The sequence below is a fragment of the Macaca thibetana genome, chromosome 6 (genome assembly GCF_024542745.1).
Source record: "Macaca thibetana thibetana isolate TM-01 chromosome 6, ASM2454274v1, whole genome shotgun sequence".
Classification (NCBI taxonomy): domain Eukaryota; kingdom Metazoa; phylum Chordata; class Mammalia; order Primates; family Cercopithecidae; genus Macaca; species Macaca thibetana.
This window is the reverse complement of record NC_065583.1, coordinates 105,020,763-105,045,955: the sequence shown is the minus strand read 5'-3', so window position 1 is coordinate 105,045,955 and position 25,193 is coordinate 105,020,763. Positions and strand designations below refer to the sequence as shown.

The window sequence follows — 25,193 nt, the reverse complement described above, 5'->3', positions numbered from 1 at the left end:
GTAGTTAGAAAGTCAGTGGGCCTGGCAGAAGGTCAGAAGGCAAGGAATGGATATGTATAAGGAAGTCCCAATGAGGGTATACATTTTTTATACTTATTACCCTGTGTCTGGTGCTTTGACTCACATGTGGCACATAGAACCTAAGAATTGAACATTAGTTGAGTAAAGTCCACAGAATGGTGCTATCTTTGCTCCATTAATGATCATACTCTTATCGAGTGTAAATAATCAAATAAAATTACCCCACAGAGATATTTTGGAGCCCTTTTGGAGCCTTTTGGAGCCTTTCCTGATAAGATATTTTATTTGTTCATCATATATTTTTACAGAGCATGCAGCCTGTGCTGGGAGGTATGCTGGGCACCATGAGGACACAAATATGTCTTCTAGGAGTTTACTGTTAACTAAAGTGGGATAGGAGGGCATTTTGAGCTGAGACAATCAGGAAGACTTTGGGAAGAAAAGGGCCCCCTGGGTCAAGCCTGGAAGATAGGTAGGATCCTACTAGATGGGGTCAGTATGTTGCAATTGCAATTTAAAGCTTTGTGGGTGTGTATTTTAATTCACACATTAAGTAAAATGTCCCTTAGGAACTGTCCTGGGCTTTTGCAATCTTGCATGGTTTGTGGAGGCAGTTGTGGACAGAGGCTGAGGGACCGGGTTCTGCTGGGGCTTCTGTCTCCTGCTCGGGGGTTGGTTGAGGCTGGAAGGGTGCAGCAGCGTAAGAAAGATGGGGAGAGCACCGCCTTTTTAATGTGACCCCAGTGCCTATTATTCCAAGTTGGGGATGGTATGACGAGCACAGGGGCTCCCACTAGGAATTTTATTTTGGATCCAAGCCTTAGTGTTTCTGGAGTACTATAAAATGAAAACATCCTGTCAGAAATGGGAAAGTCTTTAAGCTGACATTAAAAAGAGAAACTGGGAATCATGAGGTATCTTGGGGATTAACTGTTCAGAACAGTAGAGATGGAGGATTAGGTGACGGCATGTGAGTGTGGCAGGTATCATTTAAGAAAACACAGGAAAAGAAAATTATAAATTTTTTTTGAGACGGAGTCTCATACTGTCACCTAGACGAGTGTAGTGGTGCTATCTCAGCTCACTGCAACCTCCGCCTCCTGGGCTGAAGCGGTTCTCCTACCTGAGCCTTCTGAGTAACTGGGATTACAGGGTGCGCACCACCACGCCTGGTTAATTTTTGTATTTTTAGTAGAGATGGGGTTTTACCATGTTGCGCAGGCTGGTCTCAAACTCCTGACTCAGGTGATCTACCTGCCTCGACCTCCCACAATACTGGGATTATAGGCGTGAGCCACCGTGCCTGGCCTAAAAATTATAATTTTTAAAGTCTATTCATTATGCAGTAATGATGAGCTCACTTAGTGAGGATTCCCTGGAAGGTAGTTTTTCTGTACACGTAGAGTGCTATCTGTGTGCAAGGAGCCCTGACAAATTAGAAGGAGACATGAAGATGATCAAAACCTTCCTCTAAGGATCCCCTAGTTTGGAGAGACAGACAGACTGATGTATAGTGGGGGGCTTTTCTGATGAGTGATGTAATAAAAATGTGAATTAAAGTGCCAAAGAGAGCCAATGGATTTAGATTCAGAGGTCCGTGGAATTTTGCCTGAGATGATGTGAAAGCCACCACCTGCAGAAGGTGGGAGAATGGCTTTCCAGGCAGAGAGAAGGGTAGAGCAGAAGCACTCAGTGTTGGAGGGAGTGGTGTGGTCCTGGAACACGGAGCTGCCTGGGAGTGGTGGCTAACGTGTGGGCTTCCTGGATAGGGGGAGATGCAAAGTGTTCTAGAACCTTGTTCTGTAGGAAATAGGGGAGCCATCAAAAGTTTTGAGAGGGGGAGTAATAAGGAAGACGCTTCTGTTGGCCATGGGGAGAATGAGTGGAAGACGGGTAGTGGTTGAGTGACTAGACCTGTTCTGAGAGTTTATGGGAGAGACATTAAGACCTGGACTCTCTCAGTGGAGGTGCAGAGGAAGATTGAGAGCTTCGGTACTTTTCAGAAATGTGAGGGATCATTTTTTTTTTTTTTTTTTTTTTTTTTTTTTTTTTTTTTTTTTGAGGGAGTCTCGCTCTGTCGCCCAGGCTGGAGTGCAGTGGCGCGATCTCAGCTCACTGCAAGCTCCGCCTCCCGGGTTCACGCCATTCTCCTGCCTCAGCCTCCCGAGTAGCTGGGACTACAGGCGCTGCCACCACGCCCGGCTAGTTTTTTGTATTTTTAGTAGAGACGGGGTTTCACCGTGTTAGCCAGAATGGTCTCGATCTCCTGACCTCGTAATCCGCCAGCCTTGGCCTCCCAAAGTGCTGGGATTACAGGCGTGAGCCACCGCGCCCGGCCAAGGGATCATTTTTAAAGTTTAGATTGGACTGAGTTTATTAAAGAAAAAGAAAATGTTTTTGACAGATGTCAATCTTTGTTGAAACACGTTGGTATCAGTGCTGTGGGGTGAGGTCTCCATGTTCAAGGAATGGAGCCACAATGGAAAATTGGGAGTGGTAGGAAGGGGGATGGGAACAAGGATGAGGACATTCATGGAAACTTCTGCCCCTTTGCACACTTTTTTTTTTTTTTTCCTGAGACTGAGTCTAACTGTATTGCCCAGGCTGGAGTACAGTGGCGCAATCTTGGCTCACTGCAACCTCCACCTCCCAGGTTCAAGCAATTCTCCAGATTCTCCTGCCTCAGCCTCTCAAGTAGCTGAGACTACAGGCACCCGCCACCACACCTGGCTAGTTTTTTGTATTTTTAGTAGAGACGGGGTTTCACTGTGTTAGCCAGGATGGTCTCAATCTCCTGACCTCATGATCCACCCGCCTCAGCCTCCCAAAGTGCTGGGATTACAGGCGTGAGCCACCGCACCTGGCCTTGATTCACTTGTTAGAAATAATACTGTAAAAATACAAAAAACTAGCCAAGTATGGTGGCATGTGCCTGTAGTCCCAGCTACTCGGGAGGCTGAGGTGAGAAGATTGCTTGAGCCCAGGAGGCTGAAGTTGCAGTAAGTCATGATGGCACCACTGCAATCCAGCCTGGGTGACAGTGCCAATTCCTGTCTCAAAAAAATAAAAATAAGAAAGGAAAAGAAATAATATTGTAAAATCCCAAGGCAAATCTCTCTCTTTGCCTGATGTTTCAATACTCCTGTCTCTGAATGTTCAGCTGCATATGAGTTTTTTCTGGTTGATTGTCTCTGGTGTTCAATGAAGACTGCCTTTGTAAATCACATGTTGTTATCCTCTATTTCTAGCTATTGTGGACGATGAAAGGCTCTCTGCAGAGGAGATGGATGAGAGGAGGCGGCAGAACATTGCTTATGAATATCTGTGCCACTTAGAGGAAGCCAAAAGGTAAGATCCAGACTTAGTCTATTTGTGCACCATCTCTTGGAGATAAGCTTTGTGATAAGGGCATGGGATTTTATGACCAGAGGGTTCTGAAATGGGCCAGCAATTCTAAAGAGCTGTCATAGTTGGAGATGGCCAGGGAGAGAGTCTTGCCTGCACTCAGTGATTTAGATTTGGCCAAACCTCCCGTGCCAGGAGACCAGTGGGCTAGGGGTGACCCCTCCACACTCTGCTCTAACCCTGAGTCACAGCTGGGTGTACATCACACTCCTATGCATATGCTACATAGTTCTAATAACTCATTTGCAGTCTTGTTGGCAGCAGGATAATGGGAGAAGAAGCATCTGTTTCTTGCAAATGGTTGGGCAGGGTTGAGAAAAAGTTGATGCCACAGCCAAAGTTGAAGCACTTTGGCTTAAAGTTAAAGCACTATTCCTTTCGCTTCCTCAGAGCCTCCCGGGAAATCACTGGGCCAACCGTAGACGGTTTCAAATTCTTCATCTCACTGGCTTGAATGTAGAGGAGCAACAATGACTTAAATCAACTTCGTTTTTCCCCAGAGCTTCCTTGGGTCTTTTCCCCACTCCCAGCCCAATGATGATAAATGCCCAGCAGGACAGTGGCATATCAGACTGAAGTCCATCAGTCCCTAAGTAGGTTTATGACAGCAATCTCCTCTTTAAACCATGGGTGTGTGGCCACTTAGGGTATGTTGTCTCTAAAATCACATTGACTCTTTTAGACTTTTTAGATTAAATAAATGTTGCGTTCTCCAAGGAGAAAGTGAAGATAAAGAGTCCTAAGTACAAATACTTTCCGCATGAGAGGAATCAGAGAACTTTGTCCTTTGTGGGGTGAATACTACAGAGTTCATATGCCATGAGTTAGGGTTTGATTGAATGCTTTATGCCTTGATGGAGCAATAGTATTGTTCCCTGGACAAAGATATGTTCCAGCCCTCTTAGCTATATAGAAATAAATACTTGGTTAAATGGTCTCTGGTGTTAATTATCTCTGATCACTGATAAATGGCTATCTACAGAACTAGAATGATGAGGTTTTTGATCAGTATTTTGCAGAACATTTGGTGACACATGCCCTAATTTGACATCAAAATTGCTTTCAAGGGGTTTCTCAGAGTTGTTTAATATTTTAATAGTGTCACATAACTTTCTTTAGGCTCTAAAAACCAAGTTTTAAAGATTGTTTAACATGTCTGTGAAGTCTACAGTTAGGTTGCAGGATGCTAGCGATTCACTATCAGTCTAAGATCGTTAAAAACATGCTTTTAGTCAAGTTGTTGCAAAAAAGTTAGATAAAGAGATTAATTCATAGGCATTGAGAAGAAGTGGTCTCAACCACTCCTGAGGCTAAGGTGGGAGGATCGCTTGAGCCTAGGAGGTGGAGGTTGAAGTGAGCTGAGATCGGGCTGCTGCATTCCAGCCTGGGTGGCAGAGTGAGATGCTGCCTTAAAAAAAAAAAAAAAAGAGAGACAGAGAGAGAAAGAAAAGAAAAAAAAGTATATACTTTCAGTGAATAAGTTCAAGGAGATGGTAGAAAAACTTACTTTTCTATTGATACTCACTCTATGTTCTGTTTTTGCTTCCTGTTTTTAACAAGTGGGAAGGGGTGTCATGTAGAGGAAAATGATACGTGATTGGGAGTTGGTTTACCTAACTTCCTAGTCCCAGCTCCACCACTTACACAAGCAGTTTGACTTTCCACAGACCATTTAACCTGTGGGAAGTTCAATTTGTCCCTCTGTAAATGAGACAATAAAGATGATGTTACTTATTGCCCTACTTATTCATGGATTCAAGGATTTTTTAAAAATCATTTAAAGAAGGTGTAAGTATTCTGTAACCTATAGTGCCAGTCAGGTTTCTGGTGATAACATAAGCAAAGTTTTCTCCTCAGTATATTGAAATGGTATAAATGTAGCTTGAAAGCTTGTCACCTTCTCTAGTATTTTTGAAATTCTGTAGTTGAATTTTGTTCAGAAAGTCAGCATAAGAATTATTTCAGATTCTTTGAGGAAAACTTTCCTTGGAATAGTTTCATGAAAATAATTATCAAAATGTACAATTTTTCCTCTAAGATGGCTTTTCATAAATTTATTTGATAAGAGCATATTAGATGTAGTATATGTTTGTGAATTATTAAGACACCAGTAGTTTTTTTCTTTTTTTTTTTTTCTGAGATGGAGTCTCACTCTGTCGCCCAGGCTAGAGTGCAGTGGCGGGATCTCAGCTCACTGCAACCTTCACCTCCTGGGTTCAAGTGATTCTCCTTCCTCAGCCTCCCAAGTAGCTGGGATTACAGGTGCCCACCACAACACCTGGCTAATTTTTGTATTTTTAGTAGAGGTGGGGTTTCACCATGTTGGCCAGGCTGGTCTTGAACTCCTGACCTCAAGTGATCTGCCCACCTTGACCTCCCACAGTGCTGGAATGACAGGCTTGAGCCACTGCGCCTGGCCAAGACACAAATACTTTGAAAGAAGCTGATTTTTTGTCATTGATTATATAAAAATTTGTGGCTACTACTAGACATATAGTTGTGCTGATTTAAGAAAGCATAGTGTACAGAAAACTCATGGTCTTGAACACAAGAAATATAGGAAAGGGTGAATTCGTCTTGCTTGAAAAGATTATTTGAGAGAATTTATTGCATGATTCTTTTAAAGTATTAGTACCTTTGGAATTTGTAATATTGGGTTTATTATAATGCACATATGTGTGTTCACATGAGTGGAGTTGGCTTAGAATATTGAGTTTCTACTAAATTGTATGCTTGTACTATATATATTCATCTAGGAAGTGTTTCTTGTTTCTGATTTCAGTTGAAATGACTTTATTGCATTTCAATTAAAAATGTATTGGTTCTGTCTTTGCACCTGTTTTTCTTTCTGGAGGTGAGAATTGGAAGGTATCTAGTTTGTATATCCTGTAACTTAGGATTTTTACAAATTGAGAATTACAATATTCCAGTATATCTTCAATTTTGGTTTTATTAATTTCAAAATTCTATAATAAATCAGGCCATTTAAAAGTTCTTTATTCAGAGGGGGCATCACTACCAACATTACAGAAATACAAAGGATTATACAGGAATACTGTGAACAATTACATGTCAATGAAAACTTAGAAGAAACTGACAAATTCCTAGAAAGACAAACTACTAAAAGTGACTCAATAGGAGATTTAAAAATCTGAAAAAAACTAACATAAAAAAACAGAATGAGACTTATAATAAGTGAAGAGACTGACTTAGAAATCAGAAAACTTCCCACAAACCCAGATAACTTCACAGTAGAATTCTGCCAAATGTTTAAAGAAGAATTAATAGCAGTCCTTGCAAACTCTTCCAAAAAATACGAAAAGAGAAAACATTTTCCAATTCATTCTTCTGAGGCCTGCATTACCATAATACCAAAACCAGATAGTCATCTCAAGAAAACTAAAGACCAATATCTCTTATGAATACAAATGCAAAAATCCTTAACGAAATACTAGCAAATCAAATCCAGCAACATCTAAAATATGTTTAATGCCATCAAGTGAGATTTATCCTAGGAAGCAAGCTTGATTTAAGACCTGAAAATCAATATCATATACCATATTAATGGAAGAAAGGACAGAAGCCACATTGTCATCTCAATATATGCAGGAGACGCATTTGATAAAATCCAGCCCCCTTTCTTGACTTAAAACATTCAACAAACTAGGAATAGAAGAGAATTTCAACCTGATAAAGGACATCTATGAAAAACCTACAAGTAACACCATACTCAATGGTGAAATACAGGAATAAGGATGTTTTCTCTTACCACTTCTGTTCAACATTGTACTGGAGATTTTAGCCAGGCAGTTAGGCAATAAAAATAAACAAAATGCATCCAGATTAGAAAGGAAGATGTGAAACTATTTCTAAGGGATGTTATCTGGTTTATAGAAAATCCACAGGAATCTACTAAAAAACAGAACAGAAGAAAACACTAAAGAAACCCCACCAGAATGAGTCCATCATGGTTGTAAGATACTAGGGGAATGTGTAAAAGTTGCATTTCTTGACACTAGCAATAAGCAATCTGAAAATGAAATTAAGAAAGCAATTCAATATATGATAGCATTAAAAACAATAAAATTCTTAGGAATAAAATTAACAAAAGAAGTACAAGACTTGAACACTGAAAAGTACAACACATCGAAAATTTTAAAACTCTTAAATAGAAGGAAAGACATCTCATGTTCATGGATTGGAAAATAGCATTAAGAAAACAACGGTCCCAAATTGTTACAGATTCAATGCAGTTTCTAGAAAATTCCCAGCTGCCTTCTTTGTTTTAATGGAGAAATTGAAAAGCTGATTCTAAAATTTATATGGTGGCCAGGCCTGGTGGCTCATGCTTATCTTCCAGCACTTTGGGAGGCTGAGATGGGAGGATTGCTTGAGGCCAGGAGTTTGAGACCAGCCTAGGTAATGTAGCGAAACCCTGTCTCTGCAAAAAAAAAAAAAAAAAAAAAAAAAATTAATTAACTAGATGGGTGGCATGCACCAGTAGACCTAGCTACTCTGGAGGCTGAGGCATAAAGATCACTCAGGAGGCTGAGGATGCAGTGAGTTATGATCACACCCCTGCACTCCAGCCTGGGTGACAGAGCAAGACCTTGTCTCAAAAACAAGAACAAAAATAAGGTTTATATGGAAATGCAAGGAATGTGGAATAGTCAAAAGCATCTTGAAAAAGAAATGCAAAATTGGAGGACTCATTTTTCAATTTCAAAACGTACTTACAAAGCCACAGTAATTAAGATAGTGTGGTACTGGCATAAGGATATACATATAGATCAATAGAGTAGATTTGAGAGTCTAGAAATAAACCCTAACACTTCTGGTAAACTGATTTTCATCAGCAAAATAAAGGCAATTCACTGGGAGTGGGAGAAGATACCCTTTTCAACAAAGGATTCTGAGACTACTGAATGTCTACATACAAAAAATGAATTTGGACCTCTGCCTTACACCATATACAAACATTTTCTTAAAATGGATTATTAACCTAAATGTGAGAGCCGCAACTGTAAATCTCTGTAGAAGAAAACAGGAGTAAATCTTTGTAACCTTGGATGTTAGGCATTGGTTTCTGAGCTGTGACACCAAAGCACAAACAATAAAAGAAAAACAGATAAAGTAGACATCATAAAAACTGAAACCTTTTTTGATTCAAGAGATACCATCAAGAAAGTGGAAAGACAATCATGTATCTGTTAAAGGTTATATGTATTCAGAATATATAAAGGGTTCTTAATCGGGTGAGGTGGCTCACACCTGTAATCCCAGCACTTTGAAAGGCGAAGTCCAGCAGATCACTTGAGCCCAGGAGATCGAGACCAGCCTGGACAACATGGTGAAACCCCATCTCTACAAAAAAATAGAAAAATAAGCTGGATGTGGTGGCACATGCCTGTAGTCCCAGCTACTCTGGAGGTTGAGGTGGGAGAATTGCTTGAGCCTGGAAGATGGAGGTTGCAGTGAGCTGAGATCACACTGCACTCTACTCTAGCCTCGGTGACAGAGCAAGACTGTCTCAAAAAAAAAAAAAAAAAAAAAAAAGGCACTCTTAAATTCTACATAAAGAGTCAATAACCTAATTTTAAAACGGACAAAAGTTCTGAATAGACATTTCTCCAAAGAAGATACACAAGTGATCAATAAGCATATGACAAGGTAATCAACATCATTAATCATTAGGGAAATATAAATCAAAACCAAGATGAGATGTTACTTCATACCCATCAGGGTGGCTATAATCAAAGATGAACGATAACAAATCATAGAGAAATTGAAACTCATACATTGCTGGACATATTGTAAAATGGTGCAGCTACTTTAGAAAATAGTCTGGCAACTCTTTAAAAAATTAAACATAGAATTACCATATGACCCAGCAATTCTCCCAGGTATATACGTATGAAAATTGAAAATCTATGCCCATACAAAAATTTGTACTCAAATGTTCAAATAATCATTATTTATAATGACAAAAAGCAGAAACAATTCAAATGTCTACACACTGATAAATGGTGATGTATCCATACAATGACATATTTTTCAGCTATAAAAAAGAATGACGTACTGATACATACTACAACATGATGAACCTTAAAAACATGTTGAGTGAAAGAAGCTAGACACAAAAGGCCACCTATTATATGAAATGTCCAGAATAGACAAATCCATAGAGACAAAGTAGATTCGTGATTGCCAGGGCGTAGGGGAAGAAGAGAAATGCTGGGTAACTGCTGCTGGGTATGGGATATCATTGTGGGCTGATAAAAATATTCTAAAATTGATTGTGGTGATGGTTCCACAACTCTAAGTATACTAAGAACCACTGGGTTGTACACTTTAAAGGGGAGAATTGTCTGGTATATAAGTTGTATCTTAATAAAGCTCTTTATTGAAGTTCCTTACACTGGCTTGGAGAGGTCCTTAGGAAGCTGTTAAATAAGATCAGTTGGTATTAGCAGATACATTGCATACAGAAGGTACCCCTAAGATACACAAGGTGTCTAAATACTGTGTGTGTTTTACAGATATTTATTGAGCATCCTCTGTGTGTAAACAAGGAGGGTTGTTTTGGGAGATGGAGTTCAGACAACGAATAATGCTGCTCTCAGAAAAGCTCGCCATTTGGTTGAACTTTTAACTCAAGAGGTTAAAGTTATTTTTTCCTTCAATTATGTTTGCTCTGTTAATCTCTCTGTGTATGTGTATCATATCCATATCCAGCCATCATCCTCCTAAACTGCTCTCGTATGTTCACCATTCTATCCCACCACTGCTAGCCCACCGAAGGATTCCAGCATCTCTTGTGAGACTACTGTAGTAGCCTTTAACTGGTTTCTTCATGTGTCTCTGGCCTCCTTCAGTCCATTTTCTGTCTTAGTCAGATAAATCTTTTCAAAACTCTGAGCATACTCCTTTACAGGGCCTCCTAGGCTCTGCATAGTCCTGTTCAGCCTCTTTAGTTTTACATTGCGCCACACTGCTCTGTGCTTCAACCACATTGATCTATTTTACCTCCCTGTTCCCTCCTGCACAGGACCTTGCCATGTGCTGTTCCCTTTTCATATTCCTCTTTATCTAGTCAGACTTACTTCCTCTTCATATTGAAGCTCACTTTTTGAGGGAATCCTTTTCTGACTTCCACATCCAGGTCAAACTCACCGATTAGAAGGCCTTTTGACATCATATCTATTGCATGTTTGAATGAATAACGTAACGCCCAGTGTTGGATCAGTATCATTTGCTACTAATGAGGTTTGATTATGCTGTTTTCTGTACATTTTGGATGCTAGAGGTAACAAGGAGGATATGAATCAGACTCATGGTAGACAGCTGGACTGCCAGCCTAGAGGTAATCTTTGTTTCACTGGAAAATCCTATATTGCAGTTAGATGAATGCAAGTACTTCCTGACAGGTTTGTGACCTAGTAGGTTATGAAGTTGGGAATTCCAGACAACTTAATAAGCCATGATACCACAGTGAACTAGAAAATATCCAGAAAGGCATATAGAGTATTGCTTAATGAATGAATGAAGAAAGAGGACTCAAAAAATGAATTTTTTTTGTTTGTTTTTTTGAGACTGAGTGTCACTCTGTTGCTCAGGCTGGAATGCAGTGCAGTGGCAAGATCTCGGCTCACCGTAACCTCCACCTCCTAGGTTCAAACGATTATTTCTCCTTCCTCAGCCTCCCAAGTAGCTGGGATTACAGGAGTATGCCACCATGCCCAGCTAATTTTTATATTTTTGTAGAGATGGGGTCTCGCCATGTTGGCCAGGCTGCTCTCGAACTCTTGGCCTCAAGTGGTCCGCACGCATCGGCCTCCCAAAATGCTGGGATTACAGGTGTGAGCCACCACTCCTGGCCTCAAAAAACTAATATTGATGACGATGAATGAAATATTAAACAGTCTTATTTTTAGGACCAAAAAGAAGTAATTTGGCTCTTTACCGAAATTACTTCACCCTACAGACTGAAGGATTCAGATGTGGAGAGCGAATCAATTCTGTTGGGAGGCAAAGGATGTCTTGTATGTGTATTAGTTACCTATGACTGCATAACAAGTTATTCTAAAACTTAACAGCTTAAAACAATAAACATTTATCTTGGAATTTTTGAGGGTCAGAAATCTGTCATTGCCTAACTGGGTCCTCTGGTTTTGGGTCTCTCACAAAGCTGCAGTCATCTCACGGTTCATGTGGGGCACACCCACTTCCAAGCCACCCAGTGACACTGGCAGGATTCAGTTTCTGACAGGTTTTTGGACTGGAGAGATCTCAGTTCCTTGCTGCTGTTGGCCAGAGTCTTCCCTCAGTTGCTCACCACTTGGAACCTCTTACACATGGAAACTTACACATGGCAACTGGCTTCCATCAGAGTAGGCAATTGACAGAAGAAGATGGAAGCTGCAATCTTTTTGCAACCTATTCTCAGCAGTGACATCCATCATTTTTGCTGCATCCTATTCATTAGAATCGAGTTACTAAGTCAAGACCATGCTCATGGGGAAGAGTTTTCCACAGGGGATGAATTCAGAGGGATGGGGATGACTGGGAACCACCTTAGAAACTGCCTTGCAGAGTGTCTTCATAGGCTTTTGAAATTGACCCCAGAAAGGGAATTTGAGGATAAAATTATTTTTGTTACTATTAAAAACTCAATCAGAAATTGAATCCTTCCTGATCTGAATGCTTATGGTTCTAAGCTTATTGCTGCCTTGATTGTTTTTTGTTGGCTTGTTTTTTTGTCTTTAATTTTAAGGGTCTTGCTGTGTTGCCAGGCTGGATTCAAACTCCTGGGCTCAAACAATCCTCCAGCTTCAGCCTCCCAAGTAGCTGAGGCTACAGGTGCTTGCCACCGCGCCTGGCAACTGCCTTGATTTTTTTGAATTGTGAGCTGTTTTAAACTAAGCCTTTTCATTTCTCTGTCATTTAAAATAATGCTAAATGGACTTTTTAGGTTTCCTTTTCAAGTAGGCCCTCAAAGCTAACTTTATAGCTTTTTTGCTGTGGGGCTTTTGCTGAAATGAGACTGTGCAGACAGGTCTGCTACTAATATGGGCTTTGAAAGGTCCTCTCTGATGCCAGAAATCCCACTATTTAAATTAAATTAAAGGAGTAACTTTTCCAAAAGAATTAGGACTGCTGAATAGATTTTATATTAATCTGCCTAAAATTTATTCAAATAATGAAAATGAATCTGTTTTATGAAATTCAGTCTTTTAGTGTTTAGGACAACTATGCAAAAATGTAAGATGGAGAATTCTTTTTGGATAAACTCTAGGTTGAGGAACTTAATCCAATCGGAGCTATTGTAAAGGTCAGAAAACAGGAGAGGGAATCTTGGCAAGGAATGGAGATGGAGTTTGCAAATTGCAGCTTGAGCAAATAGTTATGAATGGGGCTGCTATTGTGTCTCCCAAGGAAAGTTCCTGTAGTATTATATTCCTTTTTTAAGGAAAGAAAATGCACAGAAATCTTTTGCTGTGCTTCCTTTTTCTGCCCCACCTCTGGAAATAAACTAACCAAAAAGAAAAAGAAAAAAGCAAAGAAAGAAAGAAAAAACCCTCCCCTTGGTGATAGGCTTGTTTAGAACTATTACCTTCAAAAGTCTCTTTATGTGAGCCAAGCCATTGGCTGCATTGGTGAGTCTGGGACAGTTTTATATGTGCCCTGGAAAGAAAACAAAACATGGGTGTGATTCTTTTTGTGTTAGTGTTTACAACTCAGATACCAAAAGAACACCTTGTTGATTAAATCGAGTCTCAAGCTCTGGCCTTACCTAGTGGTGAGTTAGAAAATCAGATTTCAAAGAAGTGCTTCAAATGTTTAAGCAAGTGAAAGCCATGAGTTGCTTAACACTGAATATTCATGATTAGTTTAAAAAAAAAAAAAAGAATCTTCTGACCGGGGAATACTTTAGAGAATGCAATGGATTTCCTCTGCATGCTTGGACCTCACTATCCTTATTCCTAGGGCATACCCATGGATAAGCAATGCTAATAAGAACTTGGAATTTCCAGGGAAATATTTTTCTTTGTTGCTCTACACACAAAATAGTAATGAAATTTTTAAGAATTCTTAATTGCATTTTCAAAACATAAATAGTTTTCATGTTTCCACTGTAACTCTCCATTCCCCCCTTCCCTCCCTTGTTCTCTCCCTGGCTCTGACCTCACCTCTGCTTTCCACAGGGAGAAAGATGAAGTGCTTGGTTGTTCCATGCAACAGCTGGTGGGGCAGAGGGTACAGTGGGCTGAGAGCAGGGACCCTCTTGCAAGTCTGGCACCTGGTTGGGGGCGGGGCCTGCTTGGGGCTGCTTTCCAAGGAGCTTGCTTCAGAAGCCCTGTGCCAGCGAGGCAGAGATCAGGGCCTGGCACATCCCAATGGCAGGGAGAGAGTAACTTGTGAGGAGCCCAGACTTGTCCAGGGTAGCCTGGCAGAGTTGGAGAGGTGGTCTTAACAAAGTGATCTCCATGGCACAGGAATAGACTTGATCCCAGCCAGCCGTACCTGCCAATGAGTGGTACTTGTAGTTGGGGCCTCAGAGAGGTGTTGGTGCTGAGGGCCAGCTGGCAGTGACCAGGGATTATGCTGTGGAGCTAGTATGGAAGGAACACTTATTAAGGATATAAAGGAAAAAGCTACAGAACTTGGCAGGGGTCTGGATTTGGGCAGCAGAGGAGGACACTGGGAGGTCAGATGCCCTGGGGCAGATCAAGGCATTGCTTATCTGACTCAGTGGGACACATTTCGTGTTCTCTGTCTGCAAAGCCGAGGCTTGGGCATACAGTAGGTGGAAAAAGTTTTTTGTTTTTAGTTTCACATAATGTACTAGTTTTGGATGTATGTTGGACAGGTGCCAATCAGGTATGTTCTGACAGATGAAAGTATAACTTTTCACAGTGCTGGTATTTTAAAATACAAACAATCGGCATTAATCATCTCCAGCCAAAGACAAGTTGAGCAACTGATATTTGATCCCAAAGTTTATATTTGTTTCTCAGGATCTTCGAAGTTAGAAACCTGGGACAGGTTTGGAATTTTCCACAGTTGCAAATGTACTTTACTCACAAGGATTATCACACAAGTGTCTACTCACCAGGCATGGTGCTGTAAGCATTCAACCCACATGGTCTCAATTCTCACAATCACCCTGTGGGAAGGAGCATTATCCCCATTTGATAGATAGAAAAACCAAGTCTTGGAAAAACTTACGTAATTTATTCAGTATCACAGCCAACAGGCGACAGCAACAGTGTTACAACCTAGGTCTTTCTGACTTCAAAGACTATGCTTAACAACTATAACATGCTGTCCCATTTCTTTATTTCTTAATGTGTTTTGATTATGTCTTCCTTTTAAGTCCAAGACATGGTCTTGGTTTTTAGGTTCTATATGGGCTAGTTCTAGTTCTAGCTCTTGATCAATAAATTCTCACTTAAGCTTTGGTGGAATTAGCACAATATAGCCATCCATTGGCTATATATGGCTTTGGTGGAATTAGCACAATATAGCCATCCATTGGCTATATATGACGATATATTGTTTTCTTTTCCTTTCTCTTTTTTTTCCTGTGAACTGTTTCTATTTTGTTTTAACTGGTACTATTATAAGTGGTTTGTTCTGGGAAGAATTTATATTGTATTTACCTTCTGTTCTTCCTCCCTCTTTCTTCTTCTCTCTTTTGCTCACTTTAGGCTAGCTCTTTCTTGCTCTCTCTTTTTTTAATTAAAATAAAATAGAGATGCAATCTCACTGTGTTGCTTAGGCTGGTCTTGAACTCCTGGCCTCACGCAGTCCTCTCACCTTCGTCTCCCAAAGTGCTGGAATTACAGGCATGAGCTACTGTGCCTGTCCTCTTCTTAGGGTATTATTAAGAATTTGTACTTCTCTATGATGTAGACTTTATTCTGTTCCCTTCACCCAGGAAAATTTTGGTGCATATTTATTCTTGGTTAGGCTTCCATACTACATTCAATTCATCAATTATCTTTTTGATTTTGCCACTATTATGACTGTTTTCAAAGAATACTTGGCTTTTTGTTGAAACATCAAAAGGTATGAATAGCAAATAGCACTGAGATCTCTTCCTTCCTGTATGAACCTCCCCACCGGAAGCTGCCTCATGCTGTGATGCTTAAAAGTCATAAAACAATATCATTATTCAAGGCATAGAGTGACTCTAGGGAAGCTGGTGGGGGAGAACATTTGTACAAGGTTGTCACAGAATGATTTCTTTGTGTCTTCCATTTTTAGGGTAATCATAGAATGTAGAATGATCTTCCATTGCCTTCTCAGTCTGAACACCTTTGTTTTTCTCTAACAGAGCCGAATCCCCATTTTATATATGGGGACACTGAGGCTCAGAAATTTACCTCACTTATCCATGGTGGAGTTAGTGATAGATTTGGGATTAGGATAAAGGTCTTCTGACTGACAGTGCTCTTTAGTTTCATGAGTCTCTATAAATCATGTTGAGTAGTACAAGTAGAAAGCTCAAATGAGTCTCTATAAATCATGTTGAGTAGTAAAAGTAGAAAGCTCAATAAAGAAAATATATAAACATGAATATTAAATGTATTTGGTAAATTCAATTCAGGTTTGCTTTTGGTTAAATGCTGCAAATGGTTTGGGGGAATTAGCCATTCGTATGTTCTTGTCATGGATCTTTCATTTTTGCTGAGAAACTTGAACCCATTTTGGTGCAAAAACAGGAATTCAGGAATTAACATTTCTAGTCATTTTTGCAGTCTCTGTAGTCTATCCTACTTGGCTTAATGTCCCTGGGTTTTCTGTTTGTTTGTTTGTTTGTTTTTTCCCATCGTGTGATTCATAATACACAGCTTTTCCTGCCTCTGGTATTTCTGAATGCAAGAGTTGAGGCAGCTGTGTCATCTGGGAGAGAGTGACTTAGGGCAGTGATCTCCAAATTCATTACACCTGCATCAAGGTCACATGGATGCTTGTGTGAGTGCAGGCTTCTCAGGATCACTCCAGAACCTATAAGGCCATCTCTAAGGACAACCTCCGCCTCCCAGGTTCAAGCGATTCTCCTGCCTCAGCCTCTCAAGTAGCTGGGTTCACAGGCATGCATCATCACACCCAGCTACTTTTCTATTTTTAGGAGAGACGGGGTTTCACCATATTCACCATATTGGTCAGGCTAGTCTTGAACTCCTGACCTCAAGTGATCCACCCACCTCAGCCTCCCAAAGTGCTGGGATTACAGGCATGAGCCACTGCCTCCAGCTGAGGTCTGCCTTTGAACAAAGCACTGGAGTACACTTTTAGGCACACTGATGTTTGAGATAGCATCTATGGCTGATGCTGTCTCAGCTCTCAGCCTTCCCACCCACCCCAGCTTAGAAAATAGGAATGGAGGATACCCCTTCCTCTGGGATGAGAGGAGAGAGAGGAAGGATACTAAGAGTCACCATCAGCTGAGGTGAGGAAGGTGGAGGCATGAAAAAGTAATAGTGCATCAGCCAGGGTTGGGTAGAAAGCCTGAGTAGTTTTGAAGATCCAATTAGAGTTATAAATGTTCTTTGCAGAGCCCATAAGCATTTTCATGTGAATTTCTCCAACAAGATAAGATAAAAGAATAGGGTAACTATGCCTGGGGATTGATCTGTTGGCTCTGACCAAGTCATAGCTGTTGGGGCTCAGAAACTGATGCCCCAAAATACAGCATTTTGACATTTCAAACCGAAGAAGCTTCTAGGTGTCTCTGACATTCCCGCATCCCACGTTCTCTTTCAAAGCCTTTATCTACCAAAGATCCAGATGCACCAGGGGAAAGAATTGTTTTTCCTTCCCCTCCCTCTAAGACCAGGAATGTGGCCACACCTGAACAGACCCTTTCACAGGATGACATACAGGTTAATCTCTGTTCCCCATCCATTTTCCTTGGTAATCTCGACAAAATTTCTTTTCTGCCCCCTTTCCATAACCTGTTTTGCTGGGATGGTAGTTACGCTTCTGAGTCATTTGAGGGGTGGTAAACACTGTGTACTTGTGTACATGTTAGTAAAACTCATAAGCCTTTTCTCCAATTGATCGGCCTTTTGTGAGTTGATTTTTCAGCGAACCTTCAGATGGCAAAGGGGAAGATTTCCTCTGGCCTCTGCATGGGAAACGGGGACTCCAGGGTGTTCATGGGAGTATTGCTGAAGTTGGGTTCTTGAGGTCCCATCTGGCTGAGGAGCCTGTGAAGCCAGGATGGGAAAGATGGAGTGGGGTAAAGTCAAGGAACCACCTGTAATGAGAATAAAGGGCAGGATCTATAAGAATAAGGAAGTGGAGAAGTGAGTAAATAAAAAGGCTGTAGTCCGAGATTTGGAAGCCTTGATCTTACAGGTGGAGTATTTCCAGGTATTGATAACGTGCAAGGTGTGGTGCCTGTGTGTGGAGTGTAGTGGAGGAATGTTACCAAGGTCATCCACCTTCTTGAAGCCACCAGCAGAGGCAGGCCTGGAAGGAACACAGCAATTGTGGCAAGAAAGGAAAAGTCCTGGAGGTCAAGAGATATGTAGCAAGACTACGGGTGAGAGGGAAGAGTGAGGCCCTGAGAAGTGAGGTGATGGACAGGATGTGGCCTGGGAGAAAAGTTTATTTAGGAAAGTGATGACTATCCTCTCTTTGTCCTGGGAGTCAAGGAAATTTGGCAAACAGCCACCCCTGGAGTAGGTTTCTGAGGGGTGGGATTTTGAAGCAAAAGCCAGCTTTTCATTAGACAAGTAGGTGGAGAAAGTGTAAACAAAAAGTGATAACATAAGAGAATTACAACGGGTCAGGAGTTCAGAGGCTCATTGGAAGGAATGAGTAGACTTGGGATATGTGTAAGTAGGGCCGGTTAGCAGGATGGAGACAGATGACTTTATATGAGTTCTGGGGGTCAGGACTTTTACTAGAGTTTACTAGGAGACCAAATCCACTGCAGAAACAGGCATAGATTTATGTAACTGTGATAGGGGCCCATTAAAGATCTTGTGTTACTGATTGATTACTAATTCATTAGCTGTGACATACACTTTCAGCAAGTGACTAAAACATTATGACCCAGAGTAAAACAATTTTATATCATGACCCAGGTAGCTGTGTGATATGTGTAATAAGTGGGTGGGTGTGTCTAACTAAAGATACACCGAGCAACACTTAACCTCTACTGTATGCAACAGCCTCTGATGTTTAGTATTCTCTTCTCTTCTAATTCATTTTCTAAGAAAATGCTGGTCATGATCCACTGTGTTGATTTTGTGATCCATTAAAACATTACAGGTCAGACATGGTAGCTATAATCCCAGCACTTTAGGAGGCCAAAGTGGGGAGATTGCTTGAGCCCAAGAATTTGAGACCAGCCTGGGCAACATGGTGAAACCCTGTCTCTGCAAAAAATAAAAAAAAAAAAAAAAAAAAAGCCAGGCATGGTGGTGTACACCTGTAGTCTCAGCTACTTGGGAGGCTGAGGCAAGAGGATCACCTGAGCCTGGGAGGTAGAGGCTGCAGTACGCTGTGATCACACCACTGCACTCCATCCTGTGTGAAACAGTGATACCCTGTCTCGAATCAAAACAAAATAAAACATTACAGCCTGCATTTGAATAAAGTGCTTTACACTATCTTGAGCGTATTTTGGTAATAGTTATGTTCTGCATAACAATATTTCAGTCAACAACAGACTGAATATATGAGTCTTATGCCCCATAAGATTATAATGGGGCTGAAAAATTCTCAAAGCATAACTCACGTGTTTGTGGTGATGCTGGTATAAACCTGGGCTGCCAGTCATATGAAAGTATAGCACATACAAATGTATATAGTACATGATACTTCATAATGGTACTAATTATGTTACTGCTTTATGTATTTACTATGTTTTTATGTTAGTTTAGAGTGTACTTTCTCTACTTAAAAAAAAAAAAAAAAGCAAATTGTAAAATAGCCCCAGGCAGACCCTTTCAGAGGCATTGGAGAAGAAGGCATTGTTATCATAGGAGATAACAGCTCCATGCAGACCTTTCCGTGGGACAAGATGTGGAGGTGGAAGACAGTCATCTTGATGATCCTGACTCATGTGGGATCTAGCTAATGTGTGTGTTTGTGTCTTAGTTTATAGCGAAAAAGTTTAAAAAGTGAAAAAAAAAAGTTAAAAATAGAAAAAAGCTTATAGAATGAAGACATAAAGGGAAAATATTTTTGTACAGCAACAAAATGTGTTTGTGTTAAACTAATGAGTCAAAAAGTTAAAATTCAGAAGTTTATAAAGTAAAAAAGTTACAGTAAGCTAAGGTTAATTTATTATTGAAGAAAGAACCTTTTATTTTTTCTGTTTTTGAGATGCAGTTTCACTGTTGTCACCCAGGCGGGAGTGCAATGGTGTGGTGGCTCACGCCTGTAATCCCAGCACTTTGGGAGGCCAAGGCAGGTGGATCACCTGAGGCCAAGAGTTTGAAACCAGCCTGGCCAACATGGCAAAACCCCTGTCTCTACTAAAAATATAAAAATTAGCCAGGCATGATGGTGCACACCTGTAATCCCAGCTACTTGGGAGGCTGAGGAAGGAGAATCACTTGAACCCAGGAGGTGGAGGTTGCAGGGAGCTGAGATTGTGCCACTGTACTTCAGCCTGGGAGACAGAGCGAGACTCCGCCTCAAAAAAAACTAAATAAGAAAAAAAATAATTTAGCATACCCTAAGTATACAGTGTTTATGAAGTCTACAGTAGTGTATGGTAATGTCCTAGGCCTTCACGTTCACTGTCCTTTAGGACAGTGACATAACTCCTGTCTTCAAGTGATCCGCCCACCCTGGCCTCCCAAAGTGCTGGGATTATAGCTACCATCCCAAAGTGTTGGGATTACAGGCATGAGCCAGGCATGGTGGTGTGCATCTGTAATCCCAGCTACAGGCCAGGCCCCCTTTTTATGTTTAGATACACAAATACCACCATGCTACAGCTTCCTACACTACTGAGTATAGTCACATGCTGTATGGGTGTGCAGTCTAGGAGCAATAGGCCATATATCCTAGGTGTGTAGAAGGCTGTACCATCTAGGTTTATGTAAGTGCTCTCTGTGATGTTTGCGCAATGACGGAATCACCTAATGACATACTTCTCAGAACACATTTCCCTCGTTAAGTGATACATGACTGCACTAGGTGCTGCTTCCTCTGGGAGGAAGAACATTAATTTTCTGTATCTAGTTCATACTTGGGGCTTACTGTACCGTCTGGGAGAAACCAGGAGGTGTTTGGTTAAGACTTTTCCTGCTCATGACCTTCATAGGCCCCCATTTTCCCTGCAGGATCACGGAAGGGCACCTCCTGAGCCTGGCCCAGGAGCCCATGCTCACCCCTTTTACACTGCCCCTGCCTTCACCCCATGGTTAATCGTTCTCTCCTCAGTTACGCCTCAGGTCCCTGCCCTGCTTCCACTGCGTATAGTACGCTTTATGGTAACTTTCTCCATGTGTTGTCCTCTCTTAGCAGTCAGGGAGCTCCCTGAGGAAGACATTCTCACTCGCTGTACCCCACTGCCTTGCATGGGGCCTGTGCAGAATGGGTGCTGGGTTGCTTTGCCTGAGTGAGCGTTGTGATCTCAGAAGTTCTGGCTTAGCCTCCTTGTCCCTGTGCTTTTGTCTAGAGAGGCTTTGTGAGGGATGCTGATTCTGTTGGATAGCCTTTGAATGATTTTCATTCTCAATTGCATAGATCGCTTTGGGGAACACAGACCAGCTGGCTGTGCTTGGCAGCAAGGTGTTGTGTGGTGGAAATGGCTGAATTCCACATATCCTCTGTTACTCACAGACATTTAGGGGAGCACGTGCCATCCCTCTCACAGTTTTGAATACATAAGACTGGGTGCTCCTCACCCTTCCATTTCAGTGGGATAGTTTGTCTAGCAGCTGCTCTGTGCTGATGACATTAGGAAATAGGGATTTTAAAGTTCCTCTGTGCAAATGGAGCCCCTCAGCCCCTGATGATGTATTCTGCACAAATAGATTTAAGTAGGCTTTTTGTGCATCAGAACTGCCTACAATCTGAAACGCACCAACACGACAGGTTCAAGGATGAATTAACAAAGGTTCAGCAAACTTAATGATATTCAGAAGTCTTGTGGCTAAGTCACATTATAAAATAAACTCATGTGTGTGGTGTAGAACTGTGTGTGTGTGTGTGTGTGTGTGTGTGTGTTGGTTTTGAGAAACTGATAGAAGGAAGAAGTAGATGGAGTATTATTTTCTTATTCCTGATGTGTCTCCCAGCCTGGATATTGACAAAGAGCAAAGGAGAAGTTGTCAGGCACAGTCAAGGAGAAGGGATGAGCGATATGGTTTAGGTGTGGAGGAAGAGAATTGAAGGGACATTTGTGCCACTTTACGCACTCACAGAGCTGTTTGTGTAGGTGAGGGCTGGGCAGGGAGTGTCGCCAGATACTGACTTCTCTGCCTCAGAACTTCACTCAGTGGGGTGTCTGTGTGCCTCAGATTAATGTCAGCCTGCACAGGGAGAAGCAAATATGTGTCCCCTGAGGGATAAGGCACATATTCCACATACCCTCTGTTCTGGACGGAACTGAGCTCAAGGAACTGGGTGGAGAGGAGGTCCTCTTCTCTCAAACATGGCCCCTCTTTCTCGCAGTCATACTTTTGCTAATCCTCTCTTTCTGGAATAGTTTTCTCATTCCTGTCTCCCTCACTTATCATTTTACTCCTTTTAAAGTCTGCCTGGTCTTCAAAGATGAACCCAGAGCTTATCTTTTCTCTGCAGATTTCTTGGTCACCCAAATAGTGGTAATTTTTCCTCTGAACGCCCCTAGCACTTACTGTCCATATCACTTCTGTGTCATGTATAACAGGATAGCAGATGGAGGAACCTCAGTTTTCTTGTGTCTCATATACATAGGCAACTTCCATATTATTGTTCTGTGTGTTATCTTGTCTCCCCAAATACAGCCCCAATGTGTCAATTCTTACCGTGTCCCCTACAGTTCCTAGGGGATTTTGCAGGGGGAAAGAAGTGAGTTGTCATGTAAATGAAATAATGGTGAACCTTGACTGAGGATGTCAGAGAATTTATTGTGCATCCCTGGGAGCACAGCTGTCTTAGTCTCTTGTGTCCCTATAACAAAGTACCTGAGACTGGGTAACTTATAAAGAAGAGAAATTTGTTTCTCCCAGTTCCGGAGACTGAATGTCCAAGAACAAGGTGCTGGTAGGTTTCGTGTCCCATCCAGTCCGGTATCGGCTTCCAAGATGGCACCTTGCAGCTGCATCCTCCATTGGTGGAAGTGATGGAAGGAAGGTCAATAAGGCCCTACCTAGTTCCCTCCAGCCCTTTTATAAGGTCACTAATCCCATTCATGAGAGCTCTGCCCTCATGACTTAATCAACTCCTAAAGGATCCACTCTTAATGCTGTCATAATGTGATGAAGTTTCAACATATGAATTTGGAGTCACACATTCAGGCCACAGCAGCAGCCTTATACGGGAACTGACAATATTGTCTCTACTGGGGCTGTCCTCTATATAGAAATATAACAGGAGCCACATATGTAATTTTGCCTTTTCTACTAGCCACATTAAAAAAGTAGAAAAAACAGGTAAAATAATTTTAATGTATTTTATTTAACCTAGTATATCCCAAATGTCATTTTAATACATAATCAATGTACAAAAAATTATTATTATTATTATTTTGAGATGGAGTCTCGCTCTGTCGCTCAGGCTGGAGTGCCGTGGTGCAGTCTAGGCTCATTGCAACCTCTGCTCCTGGGTTCAAGCAATTCTCCGGCTTCAGTCTCCTGAGTAGCTGGGATTACAGGAGTGTGCCACCACACCCAGCTAATTTCTTGTATTTTTAGTAGGGACAGGGTTTCGCCATTTTGGCCAGGCTGGTCTTGAACTCCTGATCTCAAATGATCTGCCTGCCTCAGCCTCCCAAAGTGCTGGGATTATAGGCGTGAGCCACCATGCTCGACCCAGTGTACAAAAATATTAATGAGATATGCTACTGTCCTTTATTTTACACTAAGTCTTTACTAACTGGTGTGTATTTTATGCTTAGAGGACACTGCAGCTCAGACTAGCTGCACTTCAAGTGTTTAATACTTACATGGGGCTAGAAGCTGGAGAGAATAGGCCCTGCACTCTTGATCCTTTAGTCTAACAGGAGCCTCTTAGGGATCTTCTGATTAATCCAGGAGAAACAAGAAAGGTTACAGGGTTGTGTTTCATGTATTAGGAGGCAAATTAAAGCTTTAAGAGAATAGAAACAGAGAATTTACCAATGAGGTGCACTTAACTTTTTATCCCTTAGTTTTCTTTCCATATTCACATTTACAACAGAAAGGAGAAACTAGGAGAAGTTTACAACAGAAAGGAGAAACTCGCCAAGTATTTATGCGAATACAAGTAGCATGGGTTGCATTCTTTTTCTTCCGTCCTGTGCACCTGCCTTACCTTTTCCCAGGGTGAGTGGATGATAGTGTGGCATCTTTGCAGGAAGAGCGTGCAGAGAAGAAATGGTGATACCAGCCACCTCAGCCTCTGCTTCTGATAGCCTCTTGCTTTGTTCCTGAAGTTAAATAACCAAAATGTATGCTCATAAAGTGGTGATGAAAAATTACCTCTTGGTCAACAGATGTCTCTGATGGCAGCAAATCCACGTTGCATTTGTCTTTTTCTCTTAATAAAGGACTTGATGGACTGTGACAAGATTGGCCACCTATTTTAGAGTCAGTGGAATTAAATGAAGACATGCCCACACTACCTAATTTCATAAGGGTGGTGCTGAAGGGAGAAGAGGATAGTACACACAGAAGGAACAGGGCAGCCCAATATCGACATGTTAATACCCAGGACTAAAAACAAAGTCTCTACTGTTACAAAGGCCAGGAAGGATGTTCTCTTTCTACCCAGGCAAACATTGTCCAAATTTTATCCACAGGAAGATCAAGGCTCAGTTATTCATTGTGTACAGCTGCAGAAACAATAGAAAATATAGCCCCTTGGTTATCAGAGCAGCATTATTCAAATAAAATGATCAGGCTTAATGTAGCCTTGACTGAAATGTGTGGAGGTAACATGCTGATTTTGTTCTTCTCAAACAGTGTATGAACGATAGTCAATTTCTTTTTCCTAGTCCTGGTTCTGTTAGTGCCTGGGTGGCCTTGAGCAAAGCACTGTCTCTGTGGCTCAACTTCTGTATTTATGAAACGGATCCAGGAACACCTTTCACACCTACATCCCAGCGTTATGATGTGAAAAGCAGCCTAAAAATTAAGCGCTACGTTGCTGTAAATTGTAAAGTGTGGAAACATAGAACAAAATACCTCTTAAGCTCCATTGTTTATTATGAAAAACATTTTCAGTAGTAGGAACAGCTGTGAATCAGGCAGCCCAACTTAATTAGAGTCGAAGAATGTGCGCCTTCAGCTGCTTTTTATTGATAGTGTTTGCACATTTACTTCTTGAATAGCATAAATAGAGGTGGAGTAGGTTTATGCAGGGAAGAATGAGTACATTGGAACAACCTAGAAGTAGAATCTTCCTCTGTAAACAATATTTTCAATACCAGATACAGGCCCCTCTGTTGTAGCACCGGGAGAGTAGGAGACCACTTTTCAAACCTAGAAATATATGCACGTGGTTAATTATACTTTTACAAGGTAAAGCATCCATCAAGGAAATACTTGGAGCAATATTGGCCCAGCAAATTCAGCTTTTAAATATAATTCTTATTGGAACAACTA

The 25,193-nt window shown here is 41.3% G+C and overlaps 1 protein-coding gene across 2 annotated transcripts in view; it reads left to right on the top strand.

Moving 5' to 3' along the window:
- The window catches only part of IQGAP2 (IQ motif containing GTPase activating protein 2), a 309,380-nt gene that overhangs the window by 58,429 nt on the left and 225,758 nt on the right, over positions 1 to 25,193 (top strand). For both annotated transcript variants that reach the window (XM_050795627.1, XM_050795628.1), the window contains exon 2: positions 3,270 to 3,369. In XM_050795627.1, coding sequence (XP_050651584.1) covers positions 3,270 to 3,369 — 100 coding nt within the window. The remainder of the gene's footprint in view (positions 1 to 3,269; positions 3,370 to 25,193) is intronic.